The 20,506-nt window shown below is 38.0% G+C and overlaps 1 protein-coding gene across 18 annotated transcripts in view; it reads left to right on the forward strand.

The window, feature by feature from the left end:
- The window catches only part of EMSY (EMSY transcriptional repressor, BRCA2 interacting), a 108,694-nt gene that overhangs the window by 20,789 nt on the left and 67,399 nt on the right, over positions 1-20,506 (forward strand). For all 18 annotated transcript variants that reach the window (XM_055094701.2, XM_055094705.2, XM_034933404.3 and 15 more), the window contains one exon: positions 7,734-8,010. In XM_055094701.2, the coding sequence (XP_054950676.1) occupies positions 7,734-8,010 (277 nt within the window). The remainder of the gene's footprint in view (positions 1-7,733; positions 8,011-20,506) is intronic.

The raw sequence follows: 20,506 nt of genomic DNA on the forward strand, positions 1-20,506 counted from the left end.
CTACCTTCCCACTTTTTTTATGGTTTAACTAGGAAAAGTATTCTAGGTTGGAAGTGATTTTCCCTGTGAATTTTTGAAGATGTTGTTGCTCTGTTGGCTTCCGGCTTCCATTATTGATTTTGGGAAGTCCAGTACCATTCTAATTTCAGATACTGTTTTTCTCTTTACAAACTTTCAGTAACTTTCAGAATTCTGAAATTTCAAGGTAATGTTCCTTGGTGTGGGTCTTTATTTCATCGATTAGGTTGTATACTCAGTGGGCCCTTTTATTCTGAATATTTATGTCCTTCAATTCTGATACATTTCTTGAGTTATTTGATTTGTCTCTGTTTTCTGTTTTTGGGTCACCTGTTATTTGCCTATTGAACTGCCTGGATTGATCCATTTATCTTTCTCATTTCCATTTTCCATTTGTTTGCATTGTTTTCCTACTCTAATATAATGGAAAAAGCCTGTATTTTGGAATTGGACTTCTTGGTTTCAGATCCCAGCTTTTGCCACTTACTAGCTGCGTGACTGTGGGAAAACTAAACTCTCTACCCGAGTTTTCTCATCTATAAAACAGAGAAAACAATGTATTTATTTTATAGGATTTTTTGGGTGTAAATACATGAAATAATATATGAAAAATTGTTACAGCCTTGCACGTAGTAAATGTTCAGTATTTTTATTTTCTTTATCATTTAATTTTATTTTTCACTACATTTATAGAGTTTTTCATTTTTGCTCTCATACTTTAAATTTCTAGTAACTCTTTTTCTCTCAAAGTTCCTTTAAAAAAAAAAAAGCATCCTACTCTTTCATAGAAGCATTGTATTCTCTTACCTAATGAGATTCATGACAATTTTTTAAATGTTTTCTTCTCTCATGTTCTCTCTGTAAGTTCCTTTTATCTATTTGTTTTGATCTCTTTTATTTAGTTTTCTTAAGTGTCTGGCTGTCTGCTTACGAATGAAAATAGGCACTAAAAAGGTGACAGAAAGCTCTGTGTGTATGGGTGGGACATGCTGACTGGTGACTTTCATCGTAAATTGACCTAGCTGGACTATTTTGTTCAGGAACATCCACTACCCCTTTACCTCCACCATTTGTCACTGTCTTTAGGGCTTTTGTTTGGACTGGTAGGATTGTTCAGAAATATCCCAGTCTCCTGCCTTGAGTAATATAAGCCTGGTTGGCAGTGTTTTGTTTGGGGGTTAAATAGAGGGAAAGGGCTGGGTGGGCTCACCATTCATGATATATATACTTTACTTATCTCCTCTGTTTTTAGCATAGTACCTGGCCCCCCAGATGTGCCTGATGTCATTAGATTTCTTTGTCAATCTCCCTCATGACAGTAAATTCTTAGCCTTCCCTTAGGATGGGGGAGAATAGCTAGGGATCTAAATCGTTCTTAAACAGTTTTTCAACTAATTTTCCTCTCTTTAGTTGCATGTTTATCCCCACTTCAGAAGTATCTGGTGTTCTCAATTCCTGAGTCTTTCTGGGGCTCACAAATGCAGGCTGCCTTATTTTTTGTTACTCTTTACTGCCTTAGGTTTTTACACTCTTAGATATGCTTAATCCATTCTTATTTGTCTGTTTTTCAGTTTCCAAACTTTATAGCTGTTGTCACCTTTTTGTTTTGACCTTATAGGTTTATGTGCCTTTTCCCTTTTTAAAAAAAAATCCCTTCATGCTGTTTTAGAGGGATTTTGGGGAAGGACTGGAGGTAAATTCTGTGTTCGGTGTATGGTCTTTCAACCTTTGAATCTTTACTCCTGTGATAACTTCCCCTTAAAGAACCTCCTCGAGTTTCTTGCAAAGATGTCACTATATAATATATTAAAAATTATCATTATTAGTAACTAGAAGTGATAATGAGCTGATCTGTGGGATGTAATTCTGTTTTCAGTCTGAAGATGAGGGATTATGGTATGATATTAGAATCAAACAAAAACTTTGAGAGTCAAGAGTCCTGGGTTAGAATCCTAGTTCTTCTAGTATGACCTAAATAAATTAGTCTTTCTAAATCTGTTCACTGATTTATGAGATGAGAATGATGTCATCTTAGGACATTATTGCAAGGATTAAATGAGATTGGATGTTTAAAGAGCAACGTAAGGTATGTATTCAACAATTGTTAGTTCCTTCCCTTGCAGGTATTTTATGGAGTGTAGAGTTTTGTTTATTTACACTGTTGATTAATGAGCTGTTCCAAATAAATGAATTCATCAGTTCATTGAAGCATATCCCTTCATATATAGAAATTAACTATTTTTGATGACTTCTTAAGTTTTATACTGAGGATAATTTTTACATTTTTATTTGATGACTCCAAGATAATCTTTCTGAATGTCACTTTTTATATGCTATTATAGTTATTGCTTTCTAAGCTGGCCCTATATTAGGTGGCATCAGTCTGCTGTGCCCTGAATTTTTAAGTCTACTTACTATAACGCTTTTAACTGCCTTTGTTGCTGGATCTTATTTTCTCAGTAATTCTTCTCTCTTCCCTGCTTCTTGTCTAGTCTTTTAATTTAGTATTTGAGAAATAGTAAAGCAAAGCTGTAGCTAAAAGCGTACCTACCTCCCATCCATATCCTTCTATTCCTGTACTCTGTTTTATTGTTATTCATTATACTTACAACTAGTTGATATTATATTGCAAAGTTGTTTATCTTCTATTTCTCCCAGGGACTATAAGCTGCTAAGGGTAGAGACTTTGTCTTATTCTTCAATGTATTCCCTAGTATTTAGAAAAGTACCTGGCATGTAGTAAGTGCTAATTAATATTTGTTGAATGAGTAAATTAATTAATGAATGAATAGAAGTATCTGGTTCCAATACTGGCTTAGCTACCTCCCTTGAGCCTGTTTCTTTATAAAATAAAGATGATCATAGGCTGGGTGTGGTGGCTCACACCTGTAATCCCAACACTTTGGGAGGCTGAGGCAGGCGGATCACCTGAGGGTAGGAGTTCTGAGACCAGCCTGATCAACATGGAGAAACGCTGTCCCTACTAAAAATACAAAATTAGCCGGGCGTGGTGGCACATGCTACTCGGTAGGCTGAGGCAGGAGAATCGCTTGAACCCGGGAGACAGAGGTTGCAGTGAGCCAAGATTGTGCCATTGCACTCCAGCCTGGGCAGCAGGAGCTAAACTCCATCTCAAAAAAACAAAACAAAAAAAAAACTTAACGTATACATACAGTGAGTGCTCAGTAAATGTCACCTAACACTATTAACTTTTCAGTCTTCTTCGGTAGACTTAGCTAAAAATACGTGTAGTAGATGAGGACTCAGTGAAGTTTGTGAACCTTTTTTAAGTTCATTGACTTTACCATATATTTATTTTTATTTTTTTTCTTCTGAATTTTCCATTGAGAATGGATAGTTGAGGTTTTCAGACTTGTGATGTTTAAAAGAGGGCATATTTATCTCCCAAGTTATATATGAGCCATACCATGAGAGTTCAGGTTCAGAACCTTAGATTTGGCTTACTATGGTTAAAAAAAACAAATGTTTAAAACAAATTAAATTAAAAATAAGACTCATTCATTCCACAAATATTTATTGAGCACCTACTATGTTCCAGATGTAAAACTGTACTCTTTTACTTCTTGTGTACTCAATGCCATTACTTTTATTATTTTGTGGACAAGCTGATATGGGTAGGACTAATAAATGTTCTTGGAGCTTTATGTTTTTCTTTTGCTTGGGTAATTGGATTTTTCTAAATCTATCCAAGGCTGTTGCCATTATTGCATTCACTTTGGATTTGTCACAAATCCTGTATAAGGCAACTTAGGAATTATTGTAGGTGAAGTGATTTTTATATTAAGTATAATTATTTATGAATTTGTGGACTTTATTCAAATTCAAATAGGTAATATATTTTCAGGGTAGACACATTTCCACCTGTGTTAATGTGGTGCCTTCATTTTAAATATAACATTGATGCAGCACTTATATATCAGAGCAGCAGAATTTAGCTTTATGCCTTCATGTGCTTGATTGATATTTTTCATTTTGTCCTTAGGGTGCAAGTCCCAGCACTCTTAAGGAGTTTTTGTGAGTGCTAGAAGGTCAGTAATTTGAATTATGGCCTGAATAAACACTGTTTGGTTCACTTGGTTTTAAACCCCTATACTTCCTCCTGTTGTAATGAGTAACTTTAAAGTACAAGTAGGTTTCCTCCAAGGTGGATCTCTAATGAAGGATAACTTCTTTTCAGATCAGAAATCATCTTGCAGGCTGAAATCTCAAAATAGATTTTATCATTTGTATCTGTAACCTAAAATATGCTCTTAAAGACTCTAGATTCATTTTGCTGAAGTTTTGTCTTAATGTTAAAGCCTACATGTATACTCTAATTCTGAAATTGCAAATATTTGGTACAAGTGTGAATGCTTCCCTTGCCCTTGCCCATGACAGACATTGCTAATTAACTGTGGCATACTTTCCTGCTAAGCCTTGGTGAATTCTTATCTGGGCCTCAAAGTCCTTATAAGCATTGTGCTCCAGGAAGCTACTACAATTAGTTCAGAACTGGCAAAAGTGAACCCTAATTGCCATTACTACTCTAATGGTTTGGCTGTGGCAGCAGCTGTGAATTCTTTGGATTCTCAGAGGTATCAGAATTTGGGAAAAAAATAAGAAAAGTTTTAAGTGAAACAAAGTATATTGAAATGCATTTTCAGATTGATTTGATGTATAATGCCTTTACTGATATCCTTTTCACATTTATTAAGTAGTAGTAATAAGCTACTAATAAGTACCATTTGTTGACTGCCAAATATTGACAACCTGCTATGTGCCTAGCACTATGTCAGATGCTTAACATCATTATATCGTTTAATCCTTGTAATGACTTTGCAAGATAGGTATTATTATCCCCATTTTATAGATGAAAATTGGAGCCCAGAGATTCCAACATGTCCAGGGGCCTGCCATTTTTAAGTGGCAGAGGCAGGATCTAAGTGCAGGTTCATTTAAGCTTGTGGTCTTTTTGCCATATTGGTCTACTTCTCAGCTTGTATCATGGTTGATTGTTGTTTTCTAATAATGCTATATAGGTATTTGCTGATCAAGTCTATCTATAAATATGCTGGTTGACTCTATATAGGTGTTTGCTGATCTTATGTATCTTTCTTGATACCTCAAATAATTAACTAACAAACTCCTTAAAGTAATGGACAAGTACTTATATCTTGTAATTCTCTGTAACACTGGATAAGAACTTATATCTGGTAATTCTCTGTAACACTCAAAGTATATAATAACAATGTTATGGTCCGAGCTTCTTTGAGATGTAGGTCCTGAGTACAGATATATTCAGTAAATTTTGACTGACTCACTTCTGGCCTTCTTTAGAAGTGATATAAAAATGAAAAAGAATTTTCCCTTAAATTCATTAGATTTTTCAAAACAGTTTTTCTTTTCTAGCTAGGTACAAATAATTTCATTTAAAGAGGAAGGAGATAATCTGCTCTTTTTTGGGTTTTACTATACCACCCCAGAATAAAAATGTGATACTACAGACTTCTAAATAATTTTTGTGTTCTCATTTGTAAAATGGGGATAATAATAGTACACGTATCATAGAATTGTTAGGAGATTTAAATAAGCCAATACTTATTAGCCCTAGGAGCTATTCTTGATTCCGTTCTTTTCCTTAACCCTGCCATTTCCATTCGTCAACAAATCCTATTCTCTCTACTTTTCAAAATAATCTGACTTTGATCACTTTTCTTTATTTCTACTACTAACACTCCGGTGCAGGCAGCCTCTATCATTTTCTGCTTGGTCTGATGCAATAGTTTAAGTGGTCTCACTGCTTCCCCTCTTGCCTCTTATCATGTAGCAGCTAGAGTGATCTTTTAAAATATACATCAAATTTTGTTTTTCTTCCTACTTAAAATATTCCTGTGGCTTTCTATTATACTTAGTATAAAAATCTAAATTCCGCATTTGATGTAGCCTCTGCTTACTTTTCCAACTCCTCTTTGCCCTATGTGCTTTTTGCTACACTGCTTTCTTTTCTGTTTTTAAATTTATCAAGCTACTTCTGACATTAGTTCCTTTCCTTCATACTATTCTCTCTGTCTGGAATGATTTGTCACTAAATCATCTACAGTTTTCTAGTTATACTGGCAAAACCTTGACATCTCTTTCCTGCCTCTCTTTTTCTCCATTCTTCATATCAACATACAAGCAAATCCTGTTGGCTTTTCCTTTGCAGTGTATTCAGAATCTGTTCACTTTTTACTTCTTCCACCACAAATACTTTGTTCACCATCATCCCTGCCTGGTTTGTTACAGGAGCTTCTTAATTTGTTTCCCTGTTTCTACCTTCATTGCCCTACTGTACTTTTTACCTAACAGGTAGAGTAATGATTTTTTAAAAAATGGACTTTATTTTTTAAAACAGTTTTAGATTTACAGAAAAATTGAGAAGATAGTACAGAGTTCTCATATACTCTGCACCCAGTTTTCTCATTCTCTTTGTTTTGTTTTTTACCAACTTCCTGATAAGTCTCCTTTATTCTGAACATTTTACATTGGTGTGATACATTGTTATAGCTAATAAAGACTATTAATGCATTAATGTTAATTAGATCCATGGTTTATTCATATTTCCTTGGTTTTTACCTATTATCTTTTTCTGTTCCAGGTTACCATATTATATTTAGTTGTTATTTCTCTTTAGGCTCCTACTGATTCCTCTTTACTGTGAAAGTTTCTCAGACTTTCCTTTTTTTTGATGACCTTGACAAGTTTGAGGAGTACTGGTCAAGTATCTTGTAGATACCCCAACTGTTAGAATTTGTCTGATGTTCTTCTCATGATTAGACTATGATTATGGGTTTTTGGACAGAAGACCTCAGAGAGAAAGTACCTTTTTCATCACATCATATAAAGGGTATATACTGTCAACATGCTCTTACATGGTTTAGTCCTTCATTACTTCTCTGCAGTTGTCTACTACTACTTTGTACCCTATACATTTCTATCCCGTTCACTAGATCTTTGAAGTTTCTTGAACATACCAAGCTTGCTTCTGCTTTAGGGCCTTTGTATTTACTGCTCCCTGTGCTGATGGATGGTCTTCTGGGTAGCACCATGGTTCATATCCCTAATTCCTTCTGGTTTCTGTTCATATGTCACCTTACTGAGAGGTCTTTATTGAATACATTACTTAAAAAATCATACAGTGCTCCCATCATTCTTTATTCTCCTACCATACTTTTTTGTCTCTTCCATTTGTCTCTGCGTGACATATACTTACATTTCTGTTTATTTCTCTCCCACTACTAAAATGTAAGCTACTTGAAGGTATCAACTTTGTTTCTTTTGTTCATTCTTCTATTCTCCAGCGTCTAGAACCATGCCTGGCACATAGTAGGTGCTCAATAAGTATTTATAAACGAATGAATGTTTAAATTACTTTCTAGAAAGAGTGTGCCAATTTATACTCCCTAAGTAGTATGCTGAAATGTCTACTTTCCTGTATCTTATACAGCGTTGATGTTATCTTTTAAAATATTTGATTTGTAAAATTGTTGCTTATAAATGCATTTTGATGATTACTAGTAAAGGAAAATTTTAATATATTTTTAGCTGTATATTCTCTGTTGAATTGCTTCTTCGTTTTTCATAAGCTATTTTTAAATTATATATAACTAACTGTGAGTCTAGATACATTAGTAGTTTAGTAGGTACATAAAAATAACTTATTTTTTATTCCTTAGGTTATTATAGTCACCACATCACCAAGCTCAACCTTCGTGCCCAACATTCTCTCCAAATCCCATAACTATGCAGCAGTCACTAAGCTTGTACCAACGTCAGTCATTGCTTCTACAACCCAGAAGCCGCCAGTTGTTATAACTGCTTCACAGTCCTCTCTGGTCAGTAATAGCAGCAGTGGCAGCAGCAGTTCTACACCATCACCTATTCCTAATACAGTTGCAGTAACAGCTGTGGTGTCCTCTACACCATCTGTGGTCATGTCAACAGTAGCACAAGGTGAGTGCTGTTTCACAATTTAATTCTGTCACAGTTGCTATATGGAATTTTGAAGAAAACTTGGTGGATATGTTTCTCTGCTTTGGATATGAAGGTCCCTACTGTTAGACCCAAGATCACCACCCCATGTACCCCAGTTTGAGAATGTCAAGATGGTAGGTGATTCCATTTTCTTATATTAATATGCTTGCCCCAAGTTGTTTTGCACAATACCTAATTACCTGGGCTGCTAACATTCACAAAATGTAGGTTAAATCTTGTCACTATAAATTTCAAAGGGCTGTACAAATATCTTTAATATAATGAAATTTTTAAATGAGAAATTTGAAATTATATTACCATAGGTTCTTCAGAGGAAACATCAAGTACACATCCTCTTCAAAGTAAATGATAAGAGGTAGGAGGAAGAAGATGGTTTCAAGGATATGCCATTTGCTTTTTCTTCAGTCTCCTACATTTTTCTTTTCTTTTTTTTTTTTTCTCGTTGAGACAGGGTCTCGCTCTGTCACCCAGGCTGGAGTGCAGTGGAGCAATCTTGGCTCACTGCAACCTCCACCTCCCGGGCTTAAGTGATCCTCCCACCTCAGCCTTCTGAGTAGCTGGGACCACAGGCACACACCACCATACCCGGCTATTTTTTTTGTATTTTTGGTAGAGACGGGGTCTCACCATGTTGCCCAGGCTGGTCTGGAACTCCCGAGTTCAGACAATCCACCCGCCTCAGCCTCCCGAAGTGCTGGTATGACAGGCACGAGCCACTGTGCTCTGCTAGTCTCCTAATTTTCTGTATGGATAGATGATGGAAATATTAACTGAAGAGCAACTGAGACCTGAACTCAAGGGCAATTGCTGCTTAATAGCAGAGTAGGCCGGGCACAGTGGCTCACGCCTGTAATCCCAGCACTTTGGGAAGCGGAGGCAGGTGGATCACTTGAGTTCCAGCCTGGCCTGTAACATGGTGAAACCCTGTCTCTACTAAAAAAATACAAAAATTAGCCGGGCATGGTAGTGCACACCTGTAATCCCGGCTACTCGGGAGGCTGAGGCAGGAGAATCGTTTGGATCACTTGAGGTTAGGAGTTCAAGACCAGCCTGGTGAACATGGCTGTACTAAAAAAATACAAAAATTAGCCAGGCATGGTAGTGCACACCTGTAATCCCAGCTACTCGGGAGGCTGAGGCAGGAGAATTGTTTGAACCCGGGAGGTGGAGATTGTAGTGAGCTGAGATCCAGCCCTGGTGACAGACCGAGACCCTGTCTCAAAAAAAAAAAAAAAAAAAAGCAAAGGAAAGGAAATGTGGAAATCTGAGTTCCATTTTAGCTTAGTTTCTTAATACCTTTGTGTTCCTCCCATATGAAAGACAAGACAAATAGCATATCATCAGAAATGTCCTTTTTTTAGTGTTCGTAGGTCTTAAGAGAGTGATTAGAGGGAAGCATATATTATATAGAATTCATACCCATATTTATAGTCTGTCAAAGGGAGCTTGGAAGGAATATAGAAGGGTACTTGGTATTAGTTTTCATTGAGTTTTATGTGAATAATATATAACTTAAGACAGATTGGGGCTTGGAAATATTCTAGTTTATGAACTAGGAGTGAATGCAAGCACTCAAGTAGGAAAACAGTGTCTTGATTGCTTTAATGATGTATTGTGTATTTTATGTAACTGTTAGCAAGGAAGGGATTACATAGATATGGATGCAGTCAGTATTTCTTCACTCTGCAGCTGTTATAGTAGGATATGGGAGCATCTGTCATTATTTTCTAGTTCTGATACCCATTTAATGTCTCAATCAATGACAAGATGTAGTAGTCTTCAAATTTCCTTTTATGTTACCTTAAGTAATTAAAAAAAATTCCAACATTTCTATTTATACAGCAGTGAATGAGAATATAGTCCTGTTAAATACAGAAATATATATTTTTTGAGATAGAGCCTCCCTCTGTCGCCCAGGCTAGAGTGCAGTGGCATGATCTTGGCTCCCTGCAACCTCCGCCTCCCGGGTTCAAGCAATTCTCCTGCCCCAGCCACCCCAGTAGCTGGGACCTCAGGTGTGTGCCACCACGCCCGGCTAATTTTTGTATTTCTAATAGAGGTGGTGTTTTGCCGTGTTGCCCAGGCTGATCTCGAACTCCTGGCCTCAAGAGATCCTCCCGCTTCAGCCTACCAAAGTGCTGGGATTACAGGTGTGCACCACCATGCCCGGCCTAAATATAAAAATAATTTTTATACAGAAAATTTGTTTAAAATGTTGGTTACAAACATGTTCCGAATTCACCATTTTATAATTTGAAGGTTGAGAGAAGGAAAGGCCACCTGACTCCTCACTCGACTGATCCGTGTATCAATATAAATTATCATCTGTTGATAGTTGTTTTTCTCTGCCAATACTCATCAAACAGTTTGCTGGTTTTACTGTATTAGAAAGATTACTGTTTTTCTAAGGTAGATGGTACTATTTGAGATGAGAGATATTTCTCTTGGTTACTAATAAAATATCTTGAAGCAAAATGAATATTCCAAGCTTCTAATTTTCATTCTTAATTTTCTCCAGGTAGCCACTGAATCTCTTAGGAACTTAGGACTTTCTTCATTTTCTCGTTTGCTTCTTAGCATTCTACATCTCTTTGAGCCTTAAGTAATTATAGGGGAGCTGGATGTGACATCTCAGAGATTTCTCTTAAAGTCACTGGAAGTTAATAGAGAATGAAGGAAGTAAAAGTAAACTCTGAGTATAGATACTCAAGGAAACGATGTGATTATTTTGTTTCTGTTCGAGATATTTAATTTAGATGTTATTAGTACTAAGAAATCAAGGAATTTTATTTTTTTTAAACAAGGTAAATATTGATGGAAATGGTAACACAGACTGCGTTTGTGATTGTGCCTGCAGGACTTCTGTAGCAGCTCCTGTGTGGGTACATCAGGCAAGAGGGCATTCAGTGTCTCCTACTATGGACTAGAAACATATTGTTTTAGGGCTGATGTATCTCTGGTTGTGCCTGTAGGGATAGCTGGTTGTAGAGGGGAAAGGGTCTTAGCAGTAACTTGGTAAATGACTCCATGTTTGTAAGTGTAGTGATGGTCCACACTGCATTAATTGATGTAGTTATGTCTCTTTTAACTTAGCAGTCTTCTCTCTCTTTTGTCCTTGCAACTTACTTGTTGAAGAAATAACTAATTTTTCTGAGAGTTTCCCATAGTCTGGATTTTACTGATTTCATCTGTGTATTGTAGTTTAACAAGGTCTCCTGTTCAATGCATTTCCATAAAACTGGTAGCCAAATCTAGGAGCTTGATTAGATTCAAGTCTGATTGTTTTTGGAAATAGGAAGAATGAACATTTTATAAGTGGTGGTGTATGCTTCTTGTTGCATCGTTTTAAGAGACACATAATGTCTGTTTTTTCCCTTTAGTGATGTTAACATTGACTAGAGGATACAAGTGTTACCAAATGGTTTTAATAGCTATTGATAATCTTTGCCTAGATCTATTATTTTATTGGTTGTTGCAAAATGCATTTTATCTTTATTTTCATTTATTAGCTAGAATTCTTAAAGAAGTACTTTCCTTTATTATTATTGCTTACTCTGAGGTACAATTCATATGGGAAAAGCAGGATACATGCATGATTATTTCTCTTTATTTGTATGTTTTCAGATGAATTGGTTCATTGGCCAATAAGATTTTCACTCCCCATATTATTAAGATTTTTGATGTCTATCAATATATTGCAGATCTTCCTTCTGGTGCTCACATTGTTCCATCCTTGCCAGTGGGAGCCTCTTAGTTGGTTTCTAAATTCTTTTGACACAACTACATTAGTCTTTAATAGTGTCCTTGTTTTGTGGTATGTTGAGATGTTCCAGGTTCATCTTGTACATTTTCTCCCCTAGACTTGAAATTAGACATTTCTTCAGGGAGTCCTGGTTTCTTAGTGAAAAATGGTGTTTAGATACCACAATCTGGGCATTGTGGGGGTGGTCATTACTACTGTATTGGTCATTGTTTCTGCATTTTATTGGTGGACAGAGCTACAGTTCTTTTCTGTTTAAGAGGAAATATATCGTCGTTTCATACTGATATTACCAATCCCAATTTATAATTATGGGTTTTAACTTTTTCTATTTGTATGTTTGTATTTTTTTCTGTCCTGATGATTCAGGAAGGATCTTTAGGAATCAGAAAATCCTGATTCCTAATGATTAATAAAATTATACCTTTAATGTATTGTATAATACATAATAGTTTCAGAATAACAGAACCAATATGATTATTGAACATAAATTTTTATTGTAGTTATTTAGTTTTTAAGGGTATTCTAAGGATATACAATCAAATTACTGTATTTAAAAGTCACGTGAAATTCTTTTCTCTGTAGTCAAGCATTATAGGTTAATTTATTTCTGGTTTTTTTTTGTTTTTGTTTTTTGTTTTTTTTTGGATTGTCATTTTGAAAGTTTTTGCTAAATTTTATTTATAATTATATAACATATTTATGTAGTTCCAAAATCAAATCCACAAAATCAGGTATGTTCTGAGAAGTCTGTTTATCTATGACTCCAACAGTCTGTTCTGTCCTCCCTGATAGGTAATCTTTTTAATTTTTATTTCTCCTTTCATTTTTTAGCATATAAGCAAATATGTATTTATTATATTTTACTTTTTTCTTAGATAAATGTAATATGTTATACAAACTGTTGTGCACTTTAATGTTTGGAAGGAGTAATTTTTAATTTGGTGGTTATAAGTCTGGTGCTGGTAATACAGAAAGAGGTAATAGCTGAAATGTGGTTTGTGTGTATAGAAGGAAATAGTTTATCTTAGATGACTGCTTCTTCATAGTTGATTCATCTTCCTTTTTCCTCCAGATTTTGTACTTAACAGACTAGAAGCTGTAATTAGCTTTTATTGTTATCTCTCAAATCCATTCTCAAATGGGCTATTATTTCTTAGATTGATTCCACTTATTATTCTGCCTGTTTCTTAGATTAATTGTTGCTACTGTTTTTTTTCTTTTACTTTGGTGAGAAAAATTTGCTCTCATCTTGTTCTTTTTATGTTATTTTATGGATTTCATGAATTATTTACCCAATGTTGTGACAATCTTCTGCTGACCTTTTATTTTCCCTCCTTGACCCATCTTCAACCTAACAAGTTACTTCCAATTACGTTGTTTCCACAAATACTCCTGCTGTCTGCACTTTATATACTTTCTTTAGGCTGGCCCTGAATGCAGTTTCTGTTTTCCATTCCCATTTCACAAAATACCTTCCCTGTGAAATCCCCCCTTATCAGTTCAACATGGTTCCCATTTAGTATCTAAAAGCATTTAAAAGTTATTTAAAACCTAACAATATTAGTAGGTCAGATAGTTTAGGAGAACAATAGAGAACAAAGCGCTACCAGTAATCCCACCACTGTACCACAATAGCACTTTCTATTTTCTATATTATTACCTTTTTACCCATGTGAATAATTTTTTTTTTTTTTTTTGAGACTGAGTCTCGCTCTGTTGCCCACGCTGGAGTGCAGTGGTGCGATCTTGGCTCACTGCAATCTCTGCCTCCCAGGTTCAAGCGATTCTCCTGCCTCAGCCTCCTGAGTAGCTGGGATACAGGCGCGTGCCACCATGCTCAGCAAATTTTTGTATTTTTAGTAGAGAAGGGGTTTCACCATCTTGGTCAGGCTGGCCTTGAACTCCTGACCTCATGATCCACCTGCTTCAGCCTCCCAAAGTGCTAGGCTTACAGGTGTGAGCCACCGTGCCCGGCCGTGAATAATATTTTTTACATATTTGGAATAAAAAGTTCATATTCTATTTGGTAGCATGCTTTCTTCATATATCGTTGCTTCGTTAACATTTTTCTATAAATATCCTAATTATTTTCAGAGCTGTTTAATATTTTTATTATTGTTGCATAATTTATTAAATTTATTATAATATATAATGTATAATAATTTATTAAATTATTCCCTTATTGTTGGGTATCCAGTGTGTTTCCAGGGTTTGATATTCTAGATTTAACTATAGTGAACATCTTTGTGAATTTAATTGAGCCTTCCATTTTCTTAGAACCAGCACTCAGGAGCAGGATTACCAAATAGAAGAATTGGAATTTTTTTGTAGAGTTTACTAAATACCGTATTTTGTCCCCGTGAACTATATACCCTTTCAGAATATTTCATTAGTATCTGGCCACTATTAAGTCCTTATTCTTCTTGTTTAAAAAAAAATGGGGCAGAGGGAATAATTTTGGCGATTAAAGAAAAATTGAGTAGCATACTGCTTAACCAGTACAGTTTGATCATCCCTAATCCGAAAATCTGAAATCTGAAATGCTCTAAAATCTGAAGCTTTCTGAGTGCCAGCTGATGCCACAAGTGGACAATTCCACACCTGACTTCATGTGGTAAATTGCAATTAAAACACAGGTGCACACCACACAGTTTATTCAGCGTTCCCAAGGGAAAAAAGACTCCTTCTGCCTTCTGTAGCAGTGATATATCTTTTCCTTGCACACCCAGATTCCCCTCACACAAGCACTTCCACAGAGGGTAATAAAATGGCATGTATGCAGGCTGGATGCGCCAATAACAGGTTCCCCGCAATGCCCCACATGGGGCCAAGACCTATGTGCATCACTTACTGTGTTTTTTTGCTTATTTTCTGTTCTGTGGTGTAAAGATGTTGAAAATGTCCAAAAGGCCTGCAGATACCCCTGAGGGGTAATAGTGACAAGGACACAAAGAAGCACTTATGTTTATCTATAGCACAGAAAGACAAGCTGTTGGAGAAACTGGACAGTGGTGTTAAGTGTGCAGTGTGTTGCAGAAGAGTATGGTGTTGGAATGACTACCGTATATGACCTGAAGAAACAAAAGGATAAGCTATTGAAATTCTGTGCTGAAATCATGAACAGAAGTTAATGAAAAATAGAAATACACTGCACAAAGCTAAAAATGAAGATTTCGATCACGTATTGAAAAAGTGGATCCATCAGCATTGGAGTGAACTCATGTCACTTAATGGTAATACTGGTCATGAAACAAGCAAAGATCTATCATGATGAACTAAAAATTGAAGGAAGCTGTGAATATTCAACAGGCCATTTGCAGAAATTTAAGAGGAGACACGACATTACAGTTTTAAAAATTTGTGGTGATAAAGCATTTGTTGATGATGAAGCAGCAAGAAGTTCATTGACAAGTTTGCCAAAGTCACCGCTGGTAACTATCTTATGCCAGAACAAGTCAGTAATGCTGATGAAACATCACTGTTTTGGTGTTAATGCCCCAGAAAGACACTGGCTATAGCAGATGAGACAGCTAATACAGGAATTAAGGATGCCAAGGACAGAATAACTGGGATGGGATGTGGTAATGTAGGAGGCATTCATAAGTGCTGTGATGGGCAAAAGCTTGCATTCTTGCTGTTTTTAAGGAGTGAATTTCTTACCAGTCTGTTATTATGGTAACAAAAAAGCATGTATTACTAGGGATATCTTTTCTGATTGGTTTCCAAACATCTTGTACCAGCAGCTTGTGCTCACTGCAGGGCAGCTGGACTGTGCAACGATGGCAAGATTTTATTTCTTGATGACTGTTCTCATCTTCCAGTTGAAATTCTCCTCAAAAATAATGTTTATGCCATGTACTTTCCCCCAGTGTGACTTTATTAATTCAGCCATGTGGCCAGGGTATCCTTAGACCAGTGAAGAGTTAATATAAAAATGCTTTCTTGGGGGAGTGGCTGGCAAGGTAGCCAAATAGGAACAGCTCTGGTCTGCAGCTCCCAGCGAGATCAACACAGAAGGCAGGTGATTTCTGCATTTCCAACTGAGGTACCTGGCTCATCTCACTGGGACTGGTTAGACAGTGGGTGTAGCCCATGGAGGGTGAGCCAAAGCAGGGTGGGGTGTTGCCTCACCCAGGAAGCACAAGGGGTTGGGAAACTCCCTCCCCTAGCCAAGGGAAGCCATGAGGGACCCTGCTGTGAGGGACAGTGCATTCAGGCCCAGATACTATGCTTTTCCCCTGGTCTTTGCAACCCACAGACCAGGAGATTCCTTCGGGTGCCTATGCCACCAGGGCCCTGGGTTTGAAGCACAAAACTGGGTGGCCGTTTGGGCAGACACCGAGCTAGCTGCAGGAGGTCTTTTTGTTTTGTTTTGTTTTGATTTGTTTTGTTTTTGAGACAGAGTCTTGCTTTGTCGCCCAGGCTGGAGTGCCATGGCAATCTTGGCTCACTGCAAGCTCTGCCTCCCGGGTTCACACCATTCTCCTGCCTCAGCCTCTCGAATAGCTGGGACTACAGGCGCCCGCCACCACGCCCGGCTAATTTTTTGTATTTTTAGTAGAGATGGGGTTTCATCATGTTAGCCAGGATGGTCTCGATCTCCTGACCTTATGATCCGCCCACCTTGGCCTTCCAAAGTGCTGGTATTACAGGCATGAGCCACCACGCCTGGCCAGGAGTTTTTGTTTTTCATACCCCAGTGGCACCTGGAACACCAGCGAGACAGAACCATTCACTCCCCTGGAAAGGGAGCTGAAGCCAGGGAGCCGGGTGGTCTAGCTCAGTAGATCCCAACCCCATGGACGCCAGCAAGCTAAGATCAGCTGGCTTGAAATTCTCGCTGCCAGCACAGCAGTCTGAAGTTAACCTGGGATGCTCAAGCTTGGTGGGGGGAGGGGTATCCACCATTACTTAGGCTTGAGTAGGTGGTTTTTCCCCTCAGAGTATAAAGAAAGCCACCAGGAAGTTCGAACTGGGCGGAGCCCACTGCAGCTCATCAAAGCTGCTGTAGCCATACTGCCTCTCTAGATTCCTCCTCTCTGGGCAGGGCATCTCTGAAAGAAAGGCAGCAGCCCCAGTCAGGGGCTTATAGGTAAAACACCCATCTCCCTGGGACAGAGCACCTGGGGGAAGGGGCAGCTGTGGGCACAGCTTCAGCAGAGTTAAACGTTCCTGCCTGCCAGCTCTGAAGAGAGCAGCAGATCTCCCAGCACAACATTTGAGCTCTGCTAAGGGACAGACTGCCTCCTCAAGTGGGTTCCTGACCTCCATGCCTCCTGACTGGGAGACACCTCCCAGCAGGGGTTGATAGACACCTCATACAGGAGAGCTCTGGCTGGCATCTGGCAGGTGCCCCTCTGGGACAAAGCCTCCAGGGGAAGGAACAGGCAGTAATCTTTGCTGTTCTGCAGCCTCCACTGGTGATACCCAGGCAAACAGGGTCTGGAGTGGACCTCCAGCAAACTCCAGCAGACCTGCAGCAGAGGGGCCTGAGTGTTAGAAGGAAAACTAACAAGCAGAAAGGAATAGCATCAACATCAGCAAAAAGGATGTCCACACAGAAACCCCATCTAAAAGTCACCAACATCAAAGACCAAAGGTAGATAAATCCATGAAGATGAGGAAAAACCAGCGCAGAAAGGCTGAAAATTCCAAAAACCAGAATGCCACTTCTCCTCCAAAGGATCGCAACTCCTTGCCAGCAAGGGAACAAAACTGGACAGAGAATGAGTTTGACGAATTGACAGAAGTAGGCTTCAGAAGGTGGATATTAACAAACCTCCCCAAGCTAAGGGAACATGTTCTAACCAATGCAAGGAAGCTAAGAACCTTGAAAAGAGGTTAGGGGAATTGCTAATTAGAATAATTAGTTTAGAGAAAAACATAAATGACTTGATGGAGCCGAAAAACACAGCACAAGAACTTTGTGAAGCATACACAAGTATCAATAGCCAAATCAACTAAGCAGGAGAAAGGATATCAGAGATTGAAGATCAACGTAATGAAATGAAGTGTGAAGACAAGATTAGAGAAAAAAAGGATGAAAAGGAATGAACAAAGCCTCCAAGAAATATGGGACTATGTGAAAAGACCAAACCTGCGTTTGATTGGTTTACCTGAAAGTGGCAGGGAGAATGGAACCAAGTTGGGAAACACTCTTCAGAATATTATCCAGGAGAACTTCCCCAACCTAGCAAGACAGGCCAACATTCAAATTCAGGAAATACAGAGAACACCACAAAGATACTCCTCGAGAAGAGCAACCCCAAGACACATAATCGTCAGATTCACCAAGGTTGGGATGACGGAAAAAATGTTAAGGGCAGCCAGAGAGAAAGGTAGGGTTACCCACAAAGGGAAGCCCATCAGACTAACAGCGGATCTCTCTGCAGAAACCCTACAAGCCAGAAGAGAGTGGGGGCCAAAATTGAACATTCTTAAAGAAAAGAATTTTCAACCCAGAATTTCATATCCAGCTAAACTAAGCTTCATAAGTGAAGGAGAAATAAAATCCTTCACAGACAAGCAAATGCTGAGAGATTTTTGTCACCACCAGGCCTGCCTTACAAGAACTCCTGAAGGAAGCACTAAACATGGAAAGGAAAAACCAGTACCAGCCACTGCAAAAACATACCAAATTGTAAAGACCATTGACACTATGAAGAAACTGTATCAACTAATGGACAAAATAACCAGCTGGCATCATAATGACAGGATCAGATTCACACATGACAATATTAACCTTAAATGTAAACAGGCTAAATGCCCCAATTAAAAAACACAGACTAGTAAATTGGATAAAGAGTCAAGACCCATCGGTGTGCTGTATTCAGGAGACCCATCTCATGTGAAAGACACGCATAGGCTCAAAATAAAAGGATGGAGGAATATTTACCAAGCAAATGGAAAGCAAAAAAAAGCAAGGATTGCAGTCCTAGTATCTGATAAAACAGACTTTAAACCAACAAAGATCAAAAAAGACAAGGGCATTACATAATGGTAAAGAGATCAATGCAACAAGAAGAGCTAACTATCCTAAATATATATGCACCCAATACAGGAGCACCCAGATTAATAAAGCAAGTTCTTAGAGACCTACAAAGAGACTTAGACTCCCACACAATAATAGTGGGAGACTTTAACACCCCACTGTCAATATTAGAAAGATCAATGAGACAGAAAATTAACAAGGATATTCAGGACTTGAACTCAGCCTTGGACCAAGTGGACCTAATAGACATCTACAGAACTCTCCACCCCAAATCAACAGAATATACATTCTTCTCAGCACCACATCACACTTATTCTAAAACTGACCACATAATTGGAAGTAAAACACTTCTCAGCAAATGCAAAAGAACAGAAATCATAACAAACAGTCTCTCAGACCACGGGGCAATCAAATTATAACTCAGGATTAAGAAACTCACTCAAACCTGCACAACTACATGGAAACTGAACAACCTGCTCCTGAATGACTACTGGGTAAATAACGAAATTAAGGCAGAAATAAATAAGTTCTTTGAAACCAATGAGAACAAAGACACAATGTACCAGAATCTCTGGGACACAGGTTAAAGCAGTGTTTAGAGGGAAATTTATAGCACTAAATATCCACAGGAGAAAGCAGGAAAGATCTAAAATTGACACCCTAACATCACAATTAAAAGAACTAGAGAAGCAAGAGCAAACACATTCAAAAGCTAGCAGAAGTCAAGAAATAACTAAGATCAGAGCAGAACTGAAGGAGATAGAGATACGAAAAACCCTTCAAAAAATCAGTGAATCCAGGAGCTGGTTTTTTGAAAAGATTAACAAGATAGAAAGACTGCTAGCCAGTCTAATAAAGAAGAAAAGAGAGAAGAATCAAATAGACACAATAAAAAATGATAAAGAGAATATTACCACTGATCCCACAGAAATACGAACTACTATCAGAGAATACTATAAACACCTCTACGCAAATAAACTAGAAAATCTAGAAGGCCAGGCGCAGTGGCTCATGCCTGTAACCAGCACTTTGGGAGGCCAAGGCAGGCAGATCCCCTGAGGTCGGGAGTTCGAGACCAGCCAGACCAACATGGAGAAACCCCATCTCTACTAAAAATACAAAAAATTAGCCGGGCATGGTGGCACATGCCTGTAATCCCTGCTACTCGGGAGGCTGAGGCAGGAGAATTGCTTGAACCTGGGAGGTGGAGGTTGTGGAGATTGCGCCATTGCACACCCAGCCTGGGTAACAAGAGCGAAACTCCGTCTCAAAAAAAAAAAAAAACCTAGAAGAAATGGATAAATTCCTGGACACATACACCCTCCCAGGACTAAACCAGGAAGAAGTCAAATCCCTGAATAGATCAATAACAAGTTGTGAAATTGAGGCAGTAATTAATAGTCTACCAACCAAAAAAAGCCCAGGACCAGATGGATTCACAGCTGAATTCTACCAGAGGTACAAAGAGGAGCTGCTACCATTCCTTATGAAACTATTCCAAGCAATAGAAAAAGAGGGACTCCTTCCTAACTCATTTTATGAGGCCAGCATCATTCTGATACCAAAACCCAGCAGAGACACAACAACAAGAAAATTTCAGGCCAATATCCCTGATGAACATCAATGAAAAAATCCTCAATAAAATCCTGGGAAACTGAATCCAGCAGCACATCAAAAAGCTTATCCACCATGATCAAACT

The sequence above is a fragment of the Pan paniscus genome, chromosome 9, assembly GCF_029289425.2.
Source record: "Pan paniscus chromosome 9, NHGRI_mPanPan1-v2.0_pri, whole genome shotgun sequence".
Taxonomy (NCBI): domain Eukaryota; kingdom Metazoa; phylum Chordata; class Mammalia; order Primates; family Hominidae; genus Pan; species Pan paniscus.